The following is a 25,427-nucleotide window of genomic DNA, read 5'->3' as shown; positions in this document are numbered from 1 at the left end:
AATACTCATTAATAGTTAATGTACTAACATTTTACTGTACTAACTTCATCTGGTATTTATTTGCGAATATATTGGAAAGCAAACGTTTCATACTTATGCATCTCTAAAAACTTAAATTCATTTTCATGCACAATAACTTTATTATACTCTATAAAATGAACAGTAATTCCTCAGTACCATTTTTTTTTAAGGTTTATTTATTTATTTTGAGAGAGAGTGCATGTGTGCAAGCATGAGCAGGCGATGGACAGAGAGAGAGGGAGAGAATCTCAAGCAGGTTCCTCACTGTTAGTGTAGAGCCTAAAGTAGGGCTCAAACCCACGAACTGTGAAATCATGACCTGAGCTGAGATCAAGAGTCAGACACTCAACTGACTGAGCCACCCAGGTGCCCCATCCTCATTACCATATAATTCTCAGACTGTATTTAAGTTTTCTCCGTTGTTTCCAAAGAACTTTTTTTGTTTGTTTACTGAGTTGTTTTGTAACTAATGTCTTTAACACCCAGCAACTTAGTGTACATTGTGTTCCGGGTATTAATGAAAATTGAGATAAATTATTAATTTTTTATTTTCCACATTGATTCACTTTAGTTTTTGCTGGTTATCCTTAATCATTATGAGGTATACCTCTCCTCACCCTGCTAACCTCTTATTTTCCCTTTGTATCTACTCCCTCATTTGGAAAGCTTCCTAATCTACAATGCTTCATCTTAGAGAAATGCATTGTCAGTGATCATTCAGGCATGGGAAGGATGGGAAGGATGCTTTACTCTTGGTATAAGTTTTTATTTAAATAAGTGACAAGACAACGTTATCAAATATTTTAGTTGTTTATTAGCAGAGGGGGTTTTTCAGGGCGGTATCTACTTCACCATATTACTGGAGAAGGCTTGATCGTGCAATCTCTCAGAAGCCTTGTCTTGCCAGTGTGATTTTTTTTTTTTTATAACCCTGCAGCCTGTTTTGGACTTGTGAATTTCTTATCTCACTCTGGTTCCCAGGTGTCTTATTTCTGTGTATGTCTTTCCCCATTTTGCTGCCTGCAACAGTAGCCCCTCCAGTGTCCCCAGCATCCACTATGCCTGGCCGTTTGTAATTGTTTGATGTATTACTCTGTTATCATGCAGCTCTTTTCTTTTGCAGTTGTAGACCTTTGAATGTTTAGTTTTCATTCCTAAATTGCCATCTGTTCTTTAAAAAGGAGTCTGAAGTTCTCATTTAGGTGTGATTTTTTTTTTGGGGGATTGAAAGGATCAGAACAACATTTACAGCTACTTTATTTTTTTTTCACTTGTTTTCTTTACTTAAAGTAAAAGCCAAAGCTCATCTTTCCATTTCTGTCATGAACAGCTGTGAGTCATTCTGTTCACAGGACTTACCATAGGAGCATTCACCTCATCACTTATATGAAGTATATCATATTTAAATAGTTGACCTTGAGAGGCTCACTTGTTATTTTTAAACTTGTGGACTTACTAATAAATTCTTACTCACCTGAATAAGTGACTGGTGGCGAAAACACTTGTGTATATTAGTTAGAAAATACAATAATCTCCTATGCTGACCTCATGGGAAGTACAAGGAATTGCATTTCTATTGCTGTCACCCCCACTCATTTTATGCTTAGAAGGCTGTCTTTGATGTCCTGCTGAAATAACAAATTATATTTTACAAATTAACTATTTACACACTTATATAATGGAATTACTACTCAGCGGTAAAAAGGATTAAACTAGTGATACATGAAGTGGTGTTTAGATGAATCTCAAAAACAATAGCTGAGTAAGAGAAACCAAACTACACGCTCCATCCTATATGATTACATGTATGTGACAGACTTGAAAGCAGAACCATAGGGATTGGATTCTCATTCCTGATTCCCACAGGCAGGGGTGTGGGGGAAGGGACTGACTGCAGAAGCGACATGAGGGAACTTTTTGTTTAAGGGGTGATGAAAATAGTCTATATTTTGTGGTGACCAAGGTCATGAATATATATGACCAATTTTATAAATGTTCCATCCCTACACAAAAATTTATCTTCTGTATTTAAAAAACCTGTGCGTGTATCCATTTAACTGAATTTATTGATTTTGTTATTTTTCTGTTTTAATTTTTAATCCATATTCAATGTTTTCAGCAATATTTGTTGTAAAATCCTTCAATAAAACAACATGAAGAAGTAAAATCTATGAGATCTGCCACTTCAGATGACATTTGTTAAAAGGTTTTAGTTCTTTATCTTTGTAAATATGTGTATATTACGTATACAGAGTAAGTGCATCTTTCATATACAAATTGGAATGACAATATACCTTCAAGGTAACTTAAATGTATTGGATGACAATATTTCTTTTCTTTAAAAATTTTTTTTTGTATTAACTATACACCTGATGTGGGAACTGATGACCCCAAGATCAAGTGCCACATGTTCTACTAACTTAGCCAGCCTGGTGCCCCTGGATGACAGTATTTCTAATATATACATATTTCCCTTCCTTTTAAAATAGATTTGCCTGAATAAGTCCATATCATAAAACCTTGGAACCAATATCATGAGCACTAATTATCATTCTGCAGAAAATTTTCAATAGTTATTGAAGTGAATAGGACTACATCTTTTGCCTTTTAATTTCTGTTGTTTGCTTTTTTTAATTTTAATTTTATTTGTTTTAAAGTTTTTTTTTTTTTTAAGTTTATTTATGTATTTCGAGAGAGACAGAGAGAGTGTACACGTGCAAGCAGGGGAGGGGCAGAGAGAAAGGGAGAGAGAGCATCCCAAGCAGGCACTGTGCTGTCAGCATAGAGCTGGAGGAGGGCCTTGAATCCACGAACTGCGAGATCATAACCTGAGCTGAAACCAAGAGTTGGACAGTCGGATGCCCAGCCGACTGAGCCACCCAGGTGCCCCTGTTGTTTGCTTTTTAAAGATCGATTGCTTTTTATCAGTACTTAACATTAATCGTTTTACTGTGGTTTGGTTTTACACACTTTCTCTTTTTCTATTAACTGCTTCTGATTGCATCTGCTGAGAAATGACATAACAAACCTTACTAGAATTTTGTTTAAAATCAGAGTAAGTATTGGGGCGCCTTGGTGGCTCAGTCAGTTGAGCCTCTGTCTGACTCTTGGTTGTGGCTCAGGTCATGATCTCACCACTTAGTGAGTTGAGCCCCGCATTTGGCTCTGTGCTGGCAGCGTGGAGCCTGCATGGGATTCTCTCTCCTTCCTCTCTCTCTGTCCCTCCCCAACTCACGATATTTCTATCTCTCAAAATAAAGTTAAAAATTAGAGTAAGTAGTACTTGCAGGATTTTTCAGTGAGTCAGTTCCTAGGACTTGGATGTATATGTTGCTTGGACACCCTTTTACCATCTGGCTTCTGCACCCTAGGTTGTGTAAATGGTGAGGTTGCCAGATAACTGCGTTTGGCTAGGAAAAAAGTTGTGGTCTTTGAGGGTGACAGGGGTGTGGGTATTGGCATAAGTTCTTACACAGTAGTTCCCCCTTATCCCTGTCACTTTTTGTTCTTTCAGCTACCCATGGTCAACCTCAGTCTAGATGGTCCTCCTTCTGATGTTGTCAGAAGGCCAGAAATAGCCTGACAGTATGTCACAATGCCTGTGTCATTCATCTCACTTTATCTCATGTAGGCATTTTATCACTTTACGTTATCATAGTACAAAATATATTGAATAAATTTCTTTTTTTTTTTTTTAATTTTTAATGTTTTTATTTTTGAGAGAGAGACAGAGCGTGAGTGGGGAAGGGGCAGAGAGAAGGAGACACAGAATTGGAAGCAGGCTCTGTTCTGACAGCTCAGAGCCTGACGCGGGGCTGGAACTCACAAACTGTGAGATCATGACCTGAGCTGAAGTCGGACACTTAACCAACTGAGCCACCCAGGTGCCCCAGTACAAGATATACTGAGAGACCACATTCATATAATGTTTATTACAGCATATTGTTATAATTCTATTTTATTATTAATTATTGTTAACTTCTTACTATGCTTGATTTATAAATTAAACTTTATCATAGGAATGTCTGTTTTGGAAAAAAACATAGTATTTATAGGGTTTCATACTAACTGCAGTTTCACGTATCCACTGGGGGTCTTGGGACGTATCCCCTGTGGATGGGGGGGGACAACTGTACTTGGTACAAATTTTAGAGGGAAATTCATTTTTTGGTTGACTAATATCAGCAGGAGTTCACATGTGCTTTTAAAAATCACTGTGTCTGCTGCTAAATTTTCTTTGCTTTTTTTCCTCCCTCTGTCAGGTTCTTCAGAACAGATATCCCAGCCTCTTGGCAGTAACTGATCACTTGCTTGACATTTACATCCAAATTACTGGAGAGAAACATCACTCTCAGAATGATAGTTCTGTTACATGTGAACAGGCACCTGAGGAAGTTTCAGAAGCCAGAAGAGAAAACAAAGGACTAAGCCTTGAGGGAAGAGAGTTGTCTCTAAGGTACTGGATTAAACCTTGAGTGTATACGTATATATATTTTTAAATTTTAGAGTGAGAGAGAGTAGGGGAGAGGGGCAGAGGGAGAGAGAGAGATTCCTAAGCAGGCTCCATGCTCAGTGTGGAGCCCGACATGGGGCTCGATCCCACAACCCTGGGATCATGACCTGTGCCAAAATCAAGAGTCAGACACCCCACTGACTGAGCCACCCAGACAACTCAGGTTGATATTCTATTTATTCATCTTTTAAGTAGGCTCCATGCCCAATGTGTGGCTTGAACCCCTGACCCCAAGGTCAGGAGTCCCATACTCCACTGACTGAGCCAGCCAGGTGCCTCTTGAGTTGATGTTTTATTGATTGATTGATTGATTGATTTTTAATGATTATTTATTTTTGAGAGAGAGAGAGCGCTCAAGAGCGCAAATGGGGGAGGGGCAAGCAGAGAGGGGGACATAGAATCTGAAGCAGGCTCCAGGCACCGAGCTGTCTGCCCAGATCCTGATGTGGGGCTGTAACTCAACAAGCCATGAGATCATGACCTGAGCCAAAGTTGGGTCCTCAACCAACTGAGCCTCCCAGGCACCTCTTGAGTTGATATTGTAAAAATTCCTTCCCTTTAAAGTTCTTAGCAGCTAGCACTAAATGGCTATGAGGGGTCAGGTTTTGAAATTAGACCTGTGAACTGCTTCATGGTGTACGATCCTGTTTTCAGATCTTATAGTTAATCATTGAGAAGGCTTATTATAGGTAATGTTATTTTAGCTTTAAAAAGTAACTTTGGGGGCACCTGGCTGGCTCAGTTTAAGAGCATGGGACTCTTAAACTCAGAGTCATGAGTTCAAGTCCCATATTGGGCATGGAGCCTACTTAAAAAAAAATTTAAAAGAAAAAATAATAACTTTATTTAAAGAAAAATCTGTATTTAGTTGGGGGGGTGCAGAGAAAGGGAGAAGAATTCCAAGTAGGCCCTGCGCAATCAGCATGGAGCCTGATGCACGGCTTGATCTCACAAACTGTGAGTCACATGCTTAACTGACTGAACCACCCAGGCACCCCCAAAAAATAACTTTAGAAGGTTGGGACTAGTTACTGACATAATTCTTTCACTAGCTTTTTTTGTTGTTGTTACATTTGGGGTCATAAATAAGACTTGGATTTTGCTTATATGTATGGGTTCTGGGCCTTTGCTTTCTTTTCTTGATGGTTGACTTGCCCTTTGAGAAGTGAGCATTAGAAATGGACAGTTCCCCTCAGTTTGCTCTGAGAACTTATTGGCCACCCCTCAACCTTGTTTGGCATGGATTGGGGTAAAGTGAATGATAGATCACTTCCTGGTAGGGGTAGGGAGTGGGACCCCCTCACTTATTCTTTCCACTGCTCTGTTTATTTTCACAATGTCAGAGTTACAGTGAGACTTGTCTGGTGTCTCCAGACTTAAGTGGATTGAATTTAACGCTGATGTCTTTGTTGTCTATGACCTATGGTCTTTTATTTCCTGGCTTTTTTTTTTTTTTTTTTTTTTTAAAGGGATCTACTGAATTGGTGTAATAGGATCGTTCATAGCTTTGACAGTCTGTCTTCATCAGCATCCTTAAATATTTTTCAAGAGGTAAGAGAATCTTCAGAATCTTCCTGTTTGTTTTCTCTGTACTCTATAAGGCTATTGATTTTCATTTTTATTTTCTGTCTCTTGGCTGCTATCAGGATTTTTCTTTTGTGTTTATTATTCCTAGCTAGTTAAAACCGAACTAATGTCTTAAAACTAATTGTGCATAATAAATGTTTGGTTTTGAAACAGGTTACTACTAATAACAAGTATAGTTTGGATAGAGTAAAACAGACACTGAAATTAAAGATAAATAAAAACAAAATCTCCCAGGTGATAAGAGTGTTGTAAAATGTAGCGTTTCTAAAATGTTTAGTATTTAAGGGTCCCTGGCTGGCCCAGTATAGCATCTTGATCTTGGGGTAGTGGTTTTGAGCCTCACATTGGGTGTGGTGCCTACTGAAAAAAATGTTCAATATTTATTCCTAGATATAATTTCATAGTCTGTCTGATAGAGTTTTATTTGTCTGATCCCTCCACTAGTCTCTGTAGGACCTTTTAACTTTGTTCAGAAAAATTTATGTGGGGGTTGCAAAGTATAGCCTTGTATGCGGGGCTTGGGGAAAAAATGTGTTATGTGGGAGTGAAACCCTATTGAATTACAACTCTGCCATATTTTAGATTTAGAGATTTGTTCCTGCCTGTTTAGGAATAAAAGTGATACTGCCTGAAGATCTGTGGGCTCTTAAAGCACTGACCACTTTTGATTAGAGTTTAGTCCCTGCAGCTGTTTCCAATTTAACACTTTATCTCCAGCTGCTTTTGGGGAGGGGTGCTTTTCCCATATTCTCCCCTCCTCAGTCTCCGTCCTCACTCTGCTCGCAAAAGCACCTCCCTTCCTGCACCTTCTCGTTCCCCAGGTTCACTTCTCTGCGCCGCATACCTGCTGAATTCTGTGGTTCAGGTTGTGCAGATTGTTCTGTTAATCCTCCAGTCAGTTTTCTAGGTGTGTAGGATGGTTTAGTGTTGGTCTGGCTGTATTTCATGGACGCAAGACACACAAAAAACTTCCATGCTGTTCACCATCTTGGCTCCTCTAACCACTTTTGATTATAAAGTGTTCTGGTTTCCGTTAGCTAGGATTGAGGAGAGTTTACAGTGTCTTGTTGTGTTTGGCAGTTAGCTTGAGTAGAAAGAAACCACATATGGAGTTCACACTTACGGGGAGCCGAACCTGAAATGCTGTGTGTCAGTCCTTGCTTGAATTTCGATCTTCTCTCCCATGAACTTGCCTTCTCATTCCCCAGATTTCTCATTTTTCTAAGAAAAAACTTTGTTTTTTATTTAAAAAAAATTTTTTTTTTAACATTTATTTATTGAGAAACAGAGAGAGACAGAGCATGAGCGGGGGAGGGGCAGAGAGAGAGGGAGACACAGAATCCGAAGCAGGCTCCAGGCTCTGAGCCATCAGCCCAGAGCCCGACGCAGGGCTCGAACTCACGAACCGTGAGATCATGACCTGAGCCGAAGTTGGACACTTAACCAACTGAGCCACCCAGGCACCCCTGTTTTGTATTTTTAAAATAAAACTGTGGCATTAATAGGATTCCTATTATCTTTAGTCTCTGTTTTAGAATGTCATTCTGTGTGTTTGCATAGAACCACTTTATTGAGACATGATTCACATACAATAAAATCCACTCTTTTATTAAAGTTTGCAACTCAGCGTTTTTTACTGTATTCACAGAATTATGGAACCATCACCACTATCTAATTATAGAACTCTCTCTAATTGCATCACCCCAAAGGAAAATCATGTACCCATTAGCCATTATCCTCATTTTCCCCTCTCTATATCCCCTGGCAACCACTGATCTACCTTCTGTCTATAGATTAGCTAAATTTGGACATTTCATATAAATGGAATCATATGATACATGACTCTTTGTATCTGGCTTCTTTGACTCCACTTATTTTCTCGGTTAATCCATGTTGTAGCATGAGTTAATACTTCATTCTTTTTTTTTGGCTGAATAACATTTTACTGTATCAATATATCACATTTTGTTTATCCATTTATTCGTTAATGGATATGTGGGTTATCTTTACCTTTTGGCTACCTGAATAATGCTGCCCTGAACATTTGTATACAAGTATTTTATTAATATAGAAACAGTATATATGTATTGTTGAAAATGGGAAAATATAGGAAAGCAAAGTGATAAAAATATTCTTTCATTCAGAGGTACTCCAGCACTTTTAACACCTTGGTGTATCTCCTTCCAGATATTTTTCCTCTTTTTTAAGATTTTATTTTTAAGTAATTTCTATATCTAATGTGGGGCTCAAACTCACAACCCAGATATCAAGAGTCACATGCATTACTGACTAAGCCAGCTAGGCGCTCCCAGATTTTTTTCTGTGCATATAAGCTTAAGAATGCTTTTACTATCAGGGTTCCCCTCTTTACAGATACTATCTTTTTTTTTTTTTTTTTAATTTTATTTTTAATGTTTATTTGTTTTTGAGAGAGACCATGAGTGGGGAGGGGCAGAGAGAGAGGGAGACACAGAATCCGAAACAGGCTCCAGGCTCTGAGCTGTCAGCACAGACCCCAGCATGGGGCTTGAAGCCACAAACTGTGAGATCATGACCTGAACTGAAGTTGGATACTTAATTGACTGAGCCACCCAGGCACCCCTAGAGATATTATCTTGTTGAAGAGATCAGGCCCGTTTTGCAGAACGTTCCACCTTTTGGCTTTATCCTGTTGCTTCTTCATTGCTCTGACACCAGCTGGTGTTCTGTAATTCAATCCAGTTCTGATACTGACTATCTTGAGTTAGTGTAGACCCTACAGGTCAAGGGTGCAGTCCTCTAGAAGACTGCCCCCATTTTAGACTCAGGCTGCAAGTCTTGGTGGCTACTCTCACTTGTGACCTACCAACTATAAATTCAGGGGTTTCCACGACCGTGTCATGATCAGTAACCCACAGAACTCATTGAAAGCACTATACTTACAGTATACGTAATAGTTTTATTATAAAAGGTATAACTTAAAGACAGTCAGATGGAGGAGACAAAAAGGGCAAAGTTTCAAGGATCCTGATTATACAGGAGCTTCTGTTCCTTTGGAGTCAGGGTGTGCTGCCTTCCTGGTTCATCAGTATGTCCACCAACAAGGAGGTTCTCTGAACTTTGGATGTCCAGTGTTGTTGTTGTTGTTGTTGTTGTTGTTGTTGTTGTTGTTTTAATATTATTTATATTCAGAGAGATAGACCGTGAGTGGGGGAGGGACAGAGAGAATCCCAAGCAGGCTCCCTGCTGTCAGCTCAGAGCCCTGTGCGGGGCTCTATCTCATGAAATATGAGATCAGGACCTGAGCGGAAATCAAGACTTGGAAGCTTAACCAACTGAGCCACCCAAGGCTTTTATTGGGGTCTTCTGTCATTGTCCATATGATGGAGCTCAATCTCTAGCCCCTCCTCCCACTCCAGAGGGTAGAACTTTCAGCTCCACCCCTCCAGTAAGTGCTGGGTCTTTCTGGCCAGACCAGCCCCTCCCTTAAACTGCCTAAGGGTCCATCAGGAGTCACCTTTTTTATTAGCATAATAATATGATCCAAAGGGGCCCTAGTAAATAACAAAAAACACTTCTTACTCTTGGTAATTCCAAGGATTTTTGAAGCTCTGTGCCAGATACTAGGGACAAGGACTGGATAAGTTCCCTCTCTTTAAAAAAAATTTTTTTTAACATTTATTTATTATTGAGAAGCAGAGAGAGACAGAGCATGAGCATGGGAGGGGCAGAGAAGGGGGAGACATAGAATCTGAAGCAGGCTGCAGGCTCTGAGCTGTCAGCAGAGCCTGATGCATGGCTCAAACCCACAAACCGAGAGATCATGACCTGAGCCGAAGTCAGATGCTCAACCAACTGAACCACCCAAGCGCCCCAAATTTTATTGATATTTTAACATTTGGTGGTGGCAGAACCAAATGTATTCTTTGTTTGCCACACTCGTGGTATCCTTTCCGTTGTCATTTTATCTCTTATCTTTCCTGTAAATGGAAATTTAACAAATGCTCAATGTATTCAAATTCAGACCTTTTTTAAAAAAAATTTTGTTAATGTTTATTTATTTTTGAGACAGAGGGAGACAGTGCGAGTGGGGGAGGGACAGAGAGAGAAGGAGACACAGAATCTGAAACAGGCTTCAGGCTCTGAGCTGTCAGCACAGAGCCCGATGTGGGGCTTGAACCCATGAACTGTGAGATCATGACCTGAACCAAAGTCGGACGTTCAACCGACTGAGCCACCCAGGCGCCCCTCAAATTCAGACTTTTTTTGGGTAGACTCTTTTTTTGGTGGTGCTATGTACTTTATATTTCATTACATCAGGAGGCACATATCTGGTTGGCCTATCAGAAGTTGCTGAGATTGAGTACTGGATTAGGGTAATGACAGTGTGATTTTTTTATTGTGCACCAAGAATTTACCTTTACAGCTAGAAATTAATCTTTTGGAGTTACTTCCACTGTAGAGTCAGATTTGTAAAATGAGCCTTTTAAAATTTTTTCCCAATTAACTAGTATTTGGATAGCAGAGGCTTCACATTTGTTTGTGTCTTGTCTCTCTTATGATAAGGTCCTTGACGCTAGAGCTGGTACTTTATTTCTACTCTCCTTACTCTTACAGAAATGTTCCTGTTGGGTTTTATGTTCTTTTTGTGGCCAGGATAGTGGTACTCTGTTATTAATACAGTATTTTAAAAAGTCAGTCGGCATTGACCTTGGTTATTTTAATAGGCTCTGGACTGTTTCACAGCAATGCTTTCTAAGCATACAAGCAAACTGAAAATGGCAGAAGTCATTGGAAGCAAATTGAACATTTCCAAGAAAAAGGTACGTAGTACTATTATTTTTGCCTCTCTGTTGAAAGGAAGCTGGGTTATTTAGTTTATTTGCTAGTCTCTGGTCCTTACCTAGAACAGCTCCTTTGCAATAACTACCTCCTCTGAAAGTTGGTAGTTTCATTGCTCCCTTTCATGGACATAAAGCTCTCACTATCTTCTAAATAAGTAATTCTCCATGTGTTCTACATTCTTCTTTTTTTTTAAATATTTTTTTTATTACGTTTCTTTATTTTTGAGAGGCAGAGAAAGACAGAGCACAAGTAGGGGAGGGGCAGAGAGAGGGAGACACAGAATCTGAAGCAGGCTCCAGGCTCTGAGGTGTCTGCACAGAGCCTGATGCGGGGCTCGAACTCACGAATGGTGAGATCATGACCCGAGCCGAAGTCGGACGCTCAACCGACTGAGCCACCCAGGTTCCCGTCATGTGTTCTACATTTTTAAAGTGAGCTGCATTGTGCCTTATATCACATGCATGCTTTATTTTCTCTGGTGTTTTAATGAGCGTGTTCTGTAGATTGTGGACTCAGGACTGGAATTGTTTTACTAACACCTTTGTCTATAGTTTTATGCACAATTAGATTTTTTCCACCTTTTCATTATTAACATCAGAAAAGTTGAAAAGAATAGTACAAAGAATAGTACTTAGGTTCATTGATGACATTTTTAATATTTTGCCCTTCTTGCTTTATTTCAAAAATTGTATTTTTGGAGGAGAGAGCTTTTTAGCAGTGGTGATGGTAGCTAGAGAACTGTCTGAGGCCTGTCTTGTGGTAGGTGGCTGGCATTCTCAAATGAATGATGACTCAAAAAAGCTTTATGTCAGGAACTGCTCCTTAGCATTCTGAACCTGTTGGGATGGTTTTGGCTGCAGGTGACAGAACACCTACTGAAAGGGGCTTACATAATAAAAGAAATGAAGCTGCCTCAGTTGGCTTAGATTGATCATTATCCCTTTTGGTTGAAGAGATATTTACTTTCCCTGAATACTTTGCTACCCCTTCCATTCCTGACCCAAATCTAAACAAAATCTGGGTTCTTAGAGTTAGCAACAAGGATAAGAAAGAATGGCTCTTGGGTAGAGACCCTGGAGCCTCTCTGACAGCTTTTCTGTGTTTTGGCTGTGGTCAGATGTACTATGGTTTATTCAAGTCATTGTTTCCTGCATTATGTTAGAATCTAAAGCAGAGGAAAGCATAACTGAAGAAAAATCACTTTGATTTTTTTCATAAATTATAGGAAAAAAATCATAAATTATAGGAGTAGAACTTTCTGTTCATTCACTATTGGAATATGTTAATGTGTTCACTTTAGAGATAGGCAGATATGGGCTTATTTGAATGAATAAAAACTACCACTACAGGGAAACATTCATGATCAATGTTTTCAAATAAAACCGCAGAAATTTAGAAAATTTTTAAAAAGACATAATTAAAGTTAACTCACCTGTCTTGGAAGTAGAAAATGCTTTTTAGTAAAGGGCTAATTAGAGGGGCACGGTAACAGACATGCATGAGGAAATGTTTGAAGCGTGTACAGAATTGTTTTAAAAGATCATACAGAAGTTTACTCTTTCCCCTCCCACAGGCTGAATTTTTCTGTCAACTTTATAAACCGGAAATTGTGATCAATGAGTTAGATGTGCAAGTGGGTCGAGTGCGGCTTCTTCGGAAACAAAGTGAGGCTGTCCACATACAGAGGTAAATAGGCTCTCAACTAGTCTGAGACTGTGGGACGTCAGGAACATGATAGGAGGGTTAATCTAGCCCCCTGTCTCCAAGCAAAACATGTGTGAATGGTGATCTCTCCCCTGTGCTGGATGGTAAGAAGCAGTACTTTCCCAAAGTATATTCTGTGAAATTAGATGTTAATAGGTGAAGGAGGTGAGGAGGGTTGTTAGGGATTTGGGACTAGCAAAGATGTATCTTTGATTTTATTCATTGTAGTGTATTTAGCAGAGTAAGCTTCCCTTGGAAGTTAGGCTAGATCCTAACGTTAGTCTGTAAATTCCTTGAATGCTGGAATGATTCTGAGATCTAGTTACCATTCATTAAATACTCACTATACTCCTAACATTGTGCTGAGTGCTTTGCATATGTTCTCTCGTGTAGTGGTGGAAATAATTTTATGAATTAATAATTAGTGTCTTACAGCTGCCATAACAAATTACCATAACTTGGTGGCCTAAAACAACAGACATTTATTCTCTCACAGTTCTGGAGGCTTGAAGTCTGAAATCAAGATGTTGGCAGGACCATACTTCCCCTGAAGGCTTTTGCCTCTTCCTGGCTTCTAATGGCTACCAGCAGTCTTTGGTGTTCCTTGCCCCTGTAGCTGCATCCTTCCCATCTCCGTCTCCATTGTCAGATCATCTTCTTTCTTGTGTGTGTTTGTGTTTCTAATTCTCTCTTTTTGTAAGGATACTAGTCAATGGATTTAAGGCTCACCCTTAAAGCCAGTATGATAGGATTTTAACTTTGTTATAGCTGCAAAGACCCTCTTTTCCAAATAAGGTCACATTCACACCTTCTGGGTGGACATGAATTTTGGGAGAAGGCTATTCAACCCACTACAAATAGTCACTCTTACCTAAATTTTATAGGTGAGGAGATGAGGGCTAAGAGAGGCTAAGTAATTTGCCGAAGATGACATAGCTAGTGCAGATAATGTCTTACCTTATGGGTGTTTTGATTCTCTAGAGTCTAGTAAAGTACTAGGTGTATAAATACTCAATGTTTGTAGAATGAATGAATAAATTCTGCGATTCCTAGGTTGTAAGGATATCTGTTTATAGCATCAAGACAGCTATTGTCAGTTCTCTTCTCATTTTTGTGGAGTCCGGAAAATCTGGTTCCTACACTGAAGGAAACTTGTAGTCTGTTTCTCTAACTGCTTACTTGTTTTCCCCTTCCCAGGGAGAAGTTCACTTTTGCTCCCACAAGGCCATCCTCCATTCTTATTGAACAGCTTGCAGTGTGTGTTAGCAAAGGGGAACCAGTATTGCTGGTGGGAGAGACTGGGACTGGCAAAACCTCTACTGTCCAGTACTTGGCTCACATTACAGGTAACTTAGAGGAGAAACATTCTGCCCCCACACAATAAACATTTCACACTGTCTGCCTTTTTTTTTTCTTAAATAAAATGTCCAAAAAATACTGGAGTTTAAAAAGTGCCACCTCACCACTGCCTGGAAGTAACCACTGGAAATTTTTTCCTTGTAAGTAATGTAATTTTTTTCCCTTGGAAATAACTACTGTTACAGCCTAGCATTATCTTTTTCAGTTTATTTGTTTATCTGTTTTTAAGCTTATTTATTTACCTGGAAATAGAAAGCAAGAGCTGGGGTTGGGCAGAGAGAGAGCTAGAGAGAGAATCCCAAACAGGCTCCATGCTGTCAGTGCCTAGCCCAATGTGGGGCTTGATTCCACAACCATGAGATCATGACCTGAGCCAAAACCAAGAGTTGGACACTCAACTGACTAAGTCACTCAGGTGCCCCAACTGTTTCCAGTTCTCACCTATGGTCTGCAAATATATAAACATTTAAGTTTGGGTTTGTGTTGAAACAAATGGGATCACATTCTTATATATTGCATTTAGTTAATAAGCAAATTGGATATCTTTAAAAACAGAACTGCTTTACTCCTAATGGTTAAATAATATTACGTATTGGATGTTTATTTAATTCTAATTTATAGACATTTACTTATTGAAGGATTTTTTTGTTGTTTTCAGTTATCTGATGCTAGAGCAATAATACACAGTGAATCTTCTTGTGTATCTCTCTGGGTTAGGTGAAAATTTTGAATGGTTAAAATTCCTGAAATTAAAATAAGAGGAGCAGAGGAAATGTGCCCATGTCCACACATCTTTAAGGATCACACTGGATATAATCAGTCTTGAAATTTTCAGAGTGACCCTTTTGCCCTTTCTTTTTAAAAGGCCACCATTTGAGGGTTGTCAATATGAATCAACAAAGTGACACTGCAGACTTGCTTGGAGGGTAAGTTTGTTTTAAAATTATTTTCTGGTTATTTTGAGTTCACTGCTTGAGGGAGCAAATAGTGTTTTCTTATAAAGCTCAAATTAGCCTTAGAAAAAGGTTCAAAGACTTGCACTCCTACCCCCCACCACAGTAGGTTATTTATTGGACTTTACTGAGGACCTGTTGGATATATAGATGTTTCTCTTAATTTTAAAGAATGCTTGAGATTCTTGCTCTCAAAGATCATGCTGGAATGGAGAGGGACAAAAAAACCAAGCATGTAATTAATATTTGTGTGTACTGACATTTATCTAAAGTGTATGCACTAGAGTTGCACTGCCTTGGAGCTAGATTCTCTCCTGCAGTTCAGTTATCTTTGAAACATTAAGTAGCTCTCTACTTGGTTAAATGTTGCTCATGGGATTCCACTGTGGTCATTAAAAGGCCCTTCTTCCCTGTTGGTGTTTTTGAATATGTTAGATTCGTGATCAGTTTTAGTTTGTGCCGAAGGCTGTAAAACTGATGGATGTTTTGGGCATACCTTAAGTTGAGTGATATTGGGATCTGTCCCATTAACTCTAAACAATTGCTTAAAAAAACCCTTAAAGGCATAAAGTAGAATTTATTGCCCTTTTTGCTCTTTATGGCATCTGCCAGAAAGCTTTTCATTTATCTCTTTTTTTGAGGGTCACATTACAGCAGTTTTTATTTTTACTCTTTCTTTGTCTTATAGCCCTCCCTGCTGTGGTGGGAGTGCTACTTTGGATTCCTGCTTCCTCCTTTTACTTATATTCTCTTCTATACATATCACTAGTTATGTACTTAATTAACACTTTTAAATATATATTCTGTCTTAAGATCCATTAGCTGAGATTTATCTTTCTTACTTTAATTCTTTCATTTTTTAATTTTTTCCCCAGTGATCTTTCTACCTTGTTTTTAGTTTACTTCTGTTAGTTCATTGACACTTAATCTCCTCTTTCCTTCATTGAGGTACTTGGCAATGTTTTTTTAGTGATATAATTTGTTTCTTAACTCGGTATATCTATACTACCATGTATTTCTTTCTATTTTGTATCTATATATGTCTTCAGGAATGTTCTGCTATTACATACTCCTAACATAAATGGCTAGTCTTACAAAAACTGAACATGGACTAGGTCTATTTCTTCTAAGAATTTATAGTGTTATGTCTCGTCACCCATTATAAGTAGTTTTTTTTTTTAATTAAAAATATTATTTTATTTTATTATTATTTTTTTAATTTACATCCAAATTAGCATATAGTGCAACAATGATTTCAGGAGTAGATTCCTTAATGCCCCTTACCCAATTAGCCCATCCCCCCCTCCCACAACCCCTCCAGTAACCCTCTGTTCTCCCTATTTAAGAGTCTTTTATGTTTTGTCCCCCTCCATTTTTATATTATTTTTGCTTCCCTTTCCTTATGTTCATCTGTTTTGTATCTTAAAGTCCTCATATGATATTTCTCTTTCTCTGACAAATTTCCTTAGCATAATACCTCTAGTTCCATCTACGTAGTTGCAAATGGCAAGATTTCATTCTTTTTGACTGCCGAGTAATACTCCATTTTGTGTGTGTGTGTGTGTGTGTGTGTGTGTGTGTGTGTGTGCGCGTGCGCACGCACACCACATCTTCTTTATTCATTCATCCATCGATGAACGTTTGGGTTCTTTCCATACTTGGCTATTGTTGATAGTGCTGCTATAAATATTGGGGTGCATGGGCCCCTTTGAAACAGCACACTTGTATCCCTTAGACAAATACCTAGTAGTGCAATTGTTGGGTCGTAGGGTGGTTCTATTTTTAATTTTTTGAGGAACCTCTACACTTTTCCAGAGTGGCTGCACCAGTTTGCATTCCCACCAGCAGTGCAAAAGAGATCCTCTTTCTCCACATCCTCGCCAACATCTGTTGTTGCCTGAGTTGTTAAATGTTAGCCATTCTTACAGGTGTGAGGTGGTATCTCGCTGTGGTTTTGATTTGTATTTCCCTGATGATGAGTGATGTTGAGCATTTTTTCATGTGTCAGTTGGCCATCTGGAAGTCTTCTTTGGAGAAGTGTCTATTCATGTCTTTTGCCCATTTTTTCACTGGATTATTTGTTTTTTGGGTGTTGAGTTTGATTAAGTTCTTTATAGATTTTGGATACTAACCCTTTATCTCATAATGTCATTTGTAAATATCTTCTCCCATTCCATCGGTTGCCTTTTTTTTTTTTTTAATTTTTTTAAACATGTATTTATTTTTTGAGAGACAGAGTATGAGCAGTAGAGGGGCAGAGAGAGAGGGAGTCACGGATTCAGAAGCAAGCTCCAGGCTCTGAGCTGTCAGCACAGAGCCCAACGCGAGGCTCGAACTCAAGAACCGCGAGATCATGACCTGAGCCGAAGTCACATGCTCAACCCACTCAGCCATCCAGGCACCCCCATCAGTTGCCTTTTAGTTTTGCTGATTGTTTCCTCCTCTGTGCAGAAGCTTTTTATTTTGATAAGGTCCCAATAGTTCATTTTTGCATTTGTTTCCCTTGCCTCCGGAGACCTGTTGAGTAAGAAGTTGCTGCAGCCAAGGTCAAAGAGGTTTTTGTCTGCTTTCTCCTGGAGGATTTTGATGGTTTCCTGTCTTACATTGAGGTCTTTCATCCATTTTGAGTTTATTTTTGTATATGGTGTAAGAGGGTGGTCCAGGTTGATTCTTCTGCATGTCGCTGTGCAGTTTTCCCAGCACAACTTGCTGAAGAGACTGTCTTTATTTCATTGGATATTCTTTCCTGCTTTGTCAAAGATTAGTTGGCCATACATTTGTGGGTCCATTTCTGGGTTCTCTATTCTTTTCCATTGATCTGAGCATCTGTTTTTGTGCCAGTACCATACTGTCTTGATGATTACAGCTTTGTAATATAGCTCGAAGCCCATGTTTTGCCCATTTTCAAATGAATTCTTACATGTAGTCTCAGTGTATGTTCTCCCAGGTGTCATGCTGGTTCCCATTGAGTATTTGTGTTACAATTCATTTTTTTCTTTTCTGAAGTGTATATATGTTGTCTCATTTTTTTCATCACTTGAAATATATTGACTTAACTGTTTCAGCCACTATGCTCCACTTTAAGTTAATTCTTATATGCACTCATGTTCCAGGCTCTGTTTGGAGTCCTTTATCTGTGTTAACTCACGTGGCCTTTTTAACAACCATGAGGCACAGATTCTTACCCCATTTTACACAACAGAGAACTGAGACACATAGGGATTAAGTACCTAGTACAAGGTAGTGGCTGGTTCATGTTTGAACCCAGGCAGTCTGTACTGAACCCAGGCAGCTGCCTCAGTTAGCTTTGGATTCCATTCGTACTATCATCTTTAAGACTAGCAACTTTATTTAAATAACATGTGTGTTTTGTTTAATTTCTCACTATTCCTAGTGTTCATCATCTTTTGTTTTGGTCCAGTGTATAGGTCTCTCATGTTTGCTTCTACTCTTAACTTCCCTACAGTCTCTTCCATTTAGTAGTTAACAGTCCTTTTAAGGTATAATCAGATTGCATTACTCTCTGTCTCAAATCCTTACACTGACTTCTCAGGCCATTTAGTATACTCCAAAGGCTTTTTTGGGTCTATAAGACCCTTCATAATCTAGCACTGGTACTTCTCTGACATAATTTCCTCCCTTCGGCTCTGCTGTTGAGCTCCAGCCACACACTTTCCTGTGTTGCACCTGGTTGCTTGCTGTTCTCTGTGTGGCATCCCTTGTGGTCCACAGATGTTTGGCTTAACTCCTTTCCTTGCTTGATTTGGGTTGCCTTGAAACTCATCTTTAACAAAACCTTTCTGACTATCATATTTAAATTACCAGTGCCTTCTCCACCCAGTCTCATTTATCTATAATCATAGCACTTAACTACTACTTGATATTTTATAGTAGATGTCTTTTTCTATTCTTTTGTTAGATTGTAGGTGGGGGAGGACCTTGTGGGTCTTGTTTACTCAGTGCCTAACACCTAACAGGTACTCAGTAAATTTTTGTTGAATAAATGGAATTAAATAAATGTCTTTACTAATGTGTTAGTGCTTACTGGTAAGTGTACATGAGTTTGAAGTTCTCATACTTTTTCTCTCTGGAATCAGACTCTTTGATGGATGCTCAGTATCTGGGCATTGGTTTTGCTTATCTCATGGTTTCTCTCTCACAGTCCAATGAGTAAATAGTGTCCATGAGTTTTCTAATTGTGCTTGATTGTTGCGAAACATACTTGTTTTTGTTTTAGTTCTCAAATTATTTTTTGTGGAAATAAAAGTTATGTCATTGTATTTGAATTATAGTATTTAGTATCTTAGGGTATACAAAATTGTATACCTGAGGTTTTCCAGGAACAATTAGTTGCTGCTTGAGCAACTTCTAGCTACAGCAGTGGTTCTCAACTGTTTATTATCACCTGTCACCTCCAGATATTACAATTAATATGAACTAATTTCCTAGCTCCCCAACAGAGAAGTGCTAAAGAATAAGAGAGAATCTAAATACTAAGAAATAAAATGTTGAGCTTTGGAGGGCCACAGACCATTGCAACATCTAAGGTTTTGTTGCTGTCCTCTCTCCCCTAGTTTTTCTCTTTGAGAGCAATTCTCTCCCCCATCAATTGAGAAGGCATGAACTGTGTTCACTTTTCTTAAGCTAACCAGTTTCAGATGTTGTATTTTCTTCTAAGATATTTTGAAAACTTTTTGGTCAGTCTTGATAAAATTGGTTTATCATTGAGTCTTCTACGTGATGTTTATTTAAACATGTTAGTAAAATAAGTGACATGCCTTTCACTGCCCAACTAGGATTTTCGAATTATTTTCATAATACTGTTTTTACCTTCAGTGTAGACTCTTCAAACATTTAGAATGAAGAAAATCGATTATAATTTAAAACTTTAACATAGATTGTTATGTTAATATAGAGAGAGTGAGTCTGAGCAGAGAAGAAGGGCAGAGGGAGAGGGAGAGAGAATCCCAAGTAGTCTCTACACTTGGTGCAGAGCCCCACGTGGGGCTCAGTCCCATGACCCTGGGATTAGGACCTGAGCCAAAATCAAGACTTGGATGCTCAACTAACTGAGCCACCCAGGCACCCCTAAAGCTTTAACATAGATCTTTAAAGTATTTTGATATTATTTCTGATTTTGAGTAAATGAAATCTTGGACCTATTCCTATTTTCTAACACATGATTTCTAATCTCTAGTAGCTTCAGAAGTTTGGGAATTATATTTACCTTTTGTTTCAGTTACAAACCGGTGGACCATAAACTTATTTGGCTGCCCTTACGGGAGGCATTTGAAGAACTCTTTGCCCAGACATTTTCCAAGAAGCAAAACTTTACATTCTTAGGACACATTCAGACCTGTTACAGGCAGAAACGGTGGCATGATCTCCTCAGACTAATGCAGCATGTACACAAGTCGGCCGTCAACAAGGATGGAAAAGAAAGTGAAACTGGTAAGAACAGGACCCATACTGCTAGTGGGAGGCCATGAGGCTTTGGCTTAATTAACAGAATTGAAACCAGTGACCAAAGGGTTAATGGAACTAATAAGCACAGCTACAGACTAATAAACCAGGCTGCAGTGTTTTCCTTTAAATATCCGTGCCTCTTCTCCTTCCGGGAGACAGATTTGAGGCTTGCTCTCCCATCTCCTTGTCTCACTGCCTCTTTTTTTTGTTTGGTTTTTAAGATTTTATTTTTAAGTAATCTCTACACCCAAAGTGGGGCTCAAACCTACAACCCTGAGATCAAGAGTTGTGTGCTGTATGACTGCCAGCCAGGCATCCCTTGGCTGCCTCTCAAGTAAACCCTTTCCTTGCTACATAATCGACATCTTAAATGGCTTTGCTGTGTGTTGGGCACATGAACTGGAATTTAGTTACAAATTTGGTGAGCCAGGCAGGAGCTTTTTGCCAGTGGTTCATGAGCCCCCAGCCGACAACAACAATCTGGGGGAAAGTCTAAGCAGCTGCCTAGGCTCTTTTTCCTAAGGATGACACTCCCTGCCCTGACGGGGTGCTGCCAGCCCTCAGTGTTTAATTTAGCTCTCATGGGCAGGGAATGGTTTTTGGTTTGGGCAGATGTGTCTTGGTGAGGTCATTTCTTCCTTCCATTTGGTTTGGCTCTCTTAACATCCTTCCCTTGCTTAATTAGAAAAGGTTGACTAGGAAGCCATTTGGTTCAGTTGGTGAAGCCCTGACTTTTAGGGAGGAACCAGTGCTCACAGAGGTACTCTGGGTTTCATTCATTTGGTTTGTTGTTGCTTTTTTGGGGATCTTTGGATAAAATCAGCTGCATTGTAATTGGAAAATGGGAAATGACAGTTTGATTCCTGAATGCAGCCTCTTGGGTTATATTCTTTAAAACTGAGCAGTGCTTAGTTATGAACCCATGAAAGGAAAAAGGTTATCTTTTTTGCGACACTGCTTGGTCATAATATTCATTAGACTCCAGGTAATGATGACCAATTAATGAATCCATGCGTTATAATACCATTTGCAGTTGGATTTGTTCTGTAAGATTTTGTTTGCATCTTTTTTGTATATTTATGTGTTCATGTATGTTGTAAATATGAGAAATTTTCTCCACCTTTGGATAGTATTGCTAAAATTAGTTTGTAAAGGAGTTATATATAAGTTGGTTTAAAGGCAAGTGCTTGTGGGGCACCTGGGTGGCTCAGTCGGTTGAACCTCTGACTTCAGCTCAGGTCATGATCTCACAGTTTGTGAGTTTGAACCCCATGTCAGGCTCTGTGCTGACAGCCTGGAGCCTGCTTCGGATTCTCTGTCTTCCTCTCTCTCTGCCCCTCCCCTGCTTGCATTCTCTCAAAAATAAATAAACATTAAAAAAAAATTAAAAAAAAAAAAGACAAGTGCTTGTAAGCTTTAGACATTCTAAAACTCAGAAACTAATGTAAGTTTTTCACATTTACGTGATCTGAAAAAATATTTGGTATTAAAGCTAATTTAAGGTTGTTGGTTTAAGGTTGTTTGTTTAATAGACGTATCTTTAGAATTAACAGCATTACTTTTATTCTGCTTTGATTTACTTAAGTCAAATAAGTTGATACAAAAAAATTTTTTTAAATATATGTTTCTTGGGAGAATGACTTTCTTCTAAAGTTTAGATTGGCAATCTAAACATAACTATTAAGAAAAAAAGAAACGGATATAAATAAGATAAAAAAGTTTATAGGTTGGGGAGCCTGGGTGGTTCAGTTGGTTAAGGACCTGACTTCAGCTCCAGTCATGATCTCTCGATTTATGAGTTCAAGCCCCCTGTTGGGCTCTGTGCTGACAGCTCAGAGCCTGGAGCCTACCAGAGATTCTGTGTCTCCCTCTGTCTGCCTCTGTCTCTCTCTCAAAAATGAATAAACATTAAAAAAAAGTTTATAGGTAAACTTTTAAGTAGTTTTCAAAATCTTTGGTCACCTATAAAGTTTTACAAAGTTAAATGATGGGTTAAGTATATTAATTAAGTATCTATATCATTTCCAGGTAAGAAAACATTAATTACTAAACATAGTTTTATCTGCTTTTGGCTTCCTGTTACAGAGAAACTAAAGATATTTGGGTTTATTAGTAAACATGTTTTATGGTACACTGAAATAAGGCATACATTTCTAAAAATTCTTCAGTGTAGTCATAAGTTTACCAATATAAAAAATGCCAACACAACAAACAGTTTACAATTAGTTACTACTTAGTTTTTACTAGAAACTTAAGATTTTTAAGAGTTAAGAATTCTAATACATATAATTAGAATTACTGGAAATGATAAGGGAAACAATTCATATATTCAAGGAAAGTGAGACTGGGTATGTAAAGAGGAAAAATGTAGGTCAAAATATGAATGTAAAAAGGAAAGTTGTAGAAGGTTTGTGAGAAGGAAATCTTTGGAAAGGAATTTTTGTGCATGGTAGTTACTAAGATTAATGATATTAGTTGTTTTTTTGTTTTTGTTTTTTTATTATTTTTTAATTTTATTTTTTATATTTTAAAATTTACATCCAAATTAGTTAGCATCTAGTGCAACAGTGATTTCAGGAGTAGATTCCTTAGTGCCCCTTACCCATTTAGCCTATCCTGCCTCCCACAACCCCTCCAGTAACCCTCAGTTTGTTCTCCATGTTTATGAGTCTCTTCTGTTTTGTCCCCCTCCCTGTTTTTATACCATTTTTGTTTCCCTTCCCTTATGTTCATCTGTTTTGTCTCTTAGAGTCTTCATATGAGTTGAAGTCATATGATTTTTGTCTTTCTCTAATTTCACTTAGCATAATACCCTCCAGTTCCATCCACATAGTTGCAAATGGCAAGATTTCATTCTTTTTGATTGCTGAGTAATACTCCATTGTATATGTATACCACATCTTCTTTATCCATTCATCCACTGATGGACATTTGGGCTCTTTCCTTCGGCTGTTGTTGATAGTGCTGCTATAAACATGGGGGTGCATGTGTCCCATCGAAACAGCACACCTGTACCCCGTGGATAAATACCTAGCAGTGCAATTGCTGGGTCGTAGGGTAGTTCTATTTTTAGTTTTTTGAGGAACCTCCATACTGTTTTCCAGAGTGGCTGCACCAGCTTGCATTCCCATGTTTTTGTTTTTTTAAAGAGAGAGAGCGTGCACACAGGGGAGAAAGGGAGAGGGGCAGAGGGAGAGAGAGAAAATCCCAAGCAGGCTCCTCCCTTAGCATGGAGCCCGACACAGGGCTTGGTCCCATGTCCCTGGGATCATGAACTGAACCAAGAAAAAAATCAAGAGTTGGATGCTCAACCTACTGAGCCACCCAGGAGCCCCAAGATTATGGATATTAGTATGTAAAGTTTATTTGGGAGTGGTCTACACCTGGGTAACAGAAGGGGGTAAGAGAGCAAGATTAAGCAGAAATTGAGCAGTGACACACTATCAACAGAAGCCATAGCTGATTCTCTGAGGAGTTCTAAAAGTTGGATTTTCTTGAGAACCATCCTAAATTGGGGCTGGACTTCTATAATAGTCATTGGATGTGACCACCTGGGAAGAGGGCATGCCCTTGGCAAAGCAGTTGTCTTCAGTCAAGGCAGTCCCTGATGGCATCTGAGAGTTGAGGACTGAGAACCTTTCATTTCTTTTCTTTTTTTTTTTTTTTTTTTGAGAGAGAGCCAGAGCAAGAGTGTGAGCGCAAGTAGGGGGAGGGGCAGAGATGGGGTGGGGGAGGGGGAGGGAGGGAGGGAGAGAGAGAGAGAAAGAGAGAAAGAAAGAGAATATGAATCTTAAGCAGGCTCCATACCCAGCGCAGAATCCATCAAGGGGCTCAATCTCAAGATCATGACCTGAGCTGGATGGTCAGCCAACTGAGCCCCCCCAGGCGCCCCAAAAGCCCTTCATTTCTGATGGAGATTCTGGTTAGCACGTCACCGCACGTGCCACAAGAGATCAGATCTGTGCAGTGCCCTAGATGTCCTTGTCCCAATAACTATATATCAACATTGGAGATGACAGGGAGGAAAAAAGGAGGGACTGCATACATTTTTAAAGAATTCATCTTGTTGGAAGAGTACGTTTTAATACAGGAAGTATACTGGTATAAAACTGGAATTAGGTTTTTCTGTTAAAATGACAGTTTCCTTCGGTTATTGGCCTAATAAGAAATTATAAACAAAGGTTTTTCTTTATCATTAATGTAACCTGCTTAGAAAAACAAAGTTTCTATGTTTTGTCTCTGTTAGATCCTTGATTATTTAAGAAAAGACTTCAGTGTTGCTAACAAATCTGTAACCTTCTGTATTTGCCTTTAGAATCTCTTATTGCTGCCTTGGCTAAATAGATAATTAAATACTAAATTTTGTAATGATTTGTAATCCTGTTGTGGCATATGCTTTAAAAATTTCTCATATTTCTGACAGACTTCCCAAAATTCAGCTTCTAAATGAAGTCTTTTTTTTTTACCAACTAGGCTTATTTGGTATATCAAATCACATGGGAAGCATTGTCAAATAAGTGATGATAAACCTTCTGAGGTTATAAGATTTTATTATGTCATCACTTGTAATTCTAATTATTGAAATGCTGACAACTTTCCTTGTCAACTGCATTATAATGAAGTCCCATCATATCTTTAACCGTGGCCATTTTGTAATCTTTTGTCATTTATAGTTACTATTTTACTCTGATGATCTTGCAGATACCTTTCACCTTTAATGCAATGCAAGAACTTTTGACAAATACAGTTTTCTCATATCTTTAAGATCATAAAACTGAACTAGGTATAAATTTCTGGAACTAATGAAAAAACTGGATTCAAGCAGAGTAACGTGGGACTGAAAGAATTAAGAAAAATGGTTTCATTTTTTATGACTTTTGTTTGAAACATTGCTGGCTCTTTAATGTTTGCCCTTCCAGATTTAAGGAAAGTTTTTCTCTTAAGCTGTGACCTGCAGAAATTTAATATAGTATTCCTTTTTAAACAAATACGAAACATTC

The 25,427-nt window shown here is 38.6% G+C and overlaps 1 protein-coding gene across 1 annotated transcript in view; it reads left to right on the top strand.

The window, feature by feature from the left end:
* Positions 1-25,427, top strand: part of MDN1 (midasin AAA ATPase 1) — a 173,180-nt gene that overhangs the window by 25,410 nt on the left and 122,343 nt on the right. Inside the window, exons 10-16 of the mRNA XM_042986808.1 lie at positions 4,284-4,477; positions 6,004-6,085; positions 10,828-10,923; positions 12,519-12,631; positions 13,847-13,995; positions 14,874-14,934; positions 20,201-20,412. Of these exons, the coding sequence (XP_042842742.1) occupies positions 4,284-4,477; positions 6,004-6,085; positions 10,828-10,923; positions 12,519-12,631; positions 13,847-13,995; positions 14,874-14,934; positions 20,201-20,412 (907 nt within the window). The remainder of the gene's footprint in view (positions 1-4,283; positions 4,478-6,003; positions 6,086-10,827; positions 10,924-12,518; positions 12,632-13,846; positions 13,996-14,873; positions 14,935-20,200; positions 20,413-25,427) is intronic.

The sequence above is a fragment of the Panthera tigris genome, chromosome B2, assembly GCF_018350195.1.
Source record: "Panthera tigris isolate Pti1 chromosome B2, P.tigris_Pti1_mat1.1, whole genome shotgun sequence".
Lineage (NCBI taxonomy): Eukaryota > Metazoa > Chordata > Mammalia > Carnivora > Felidae > Panthera > Panthera tigris.
This window is presented reverse-complemented; position numbering and strand designations above follow the sequence as displayed.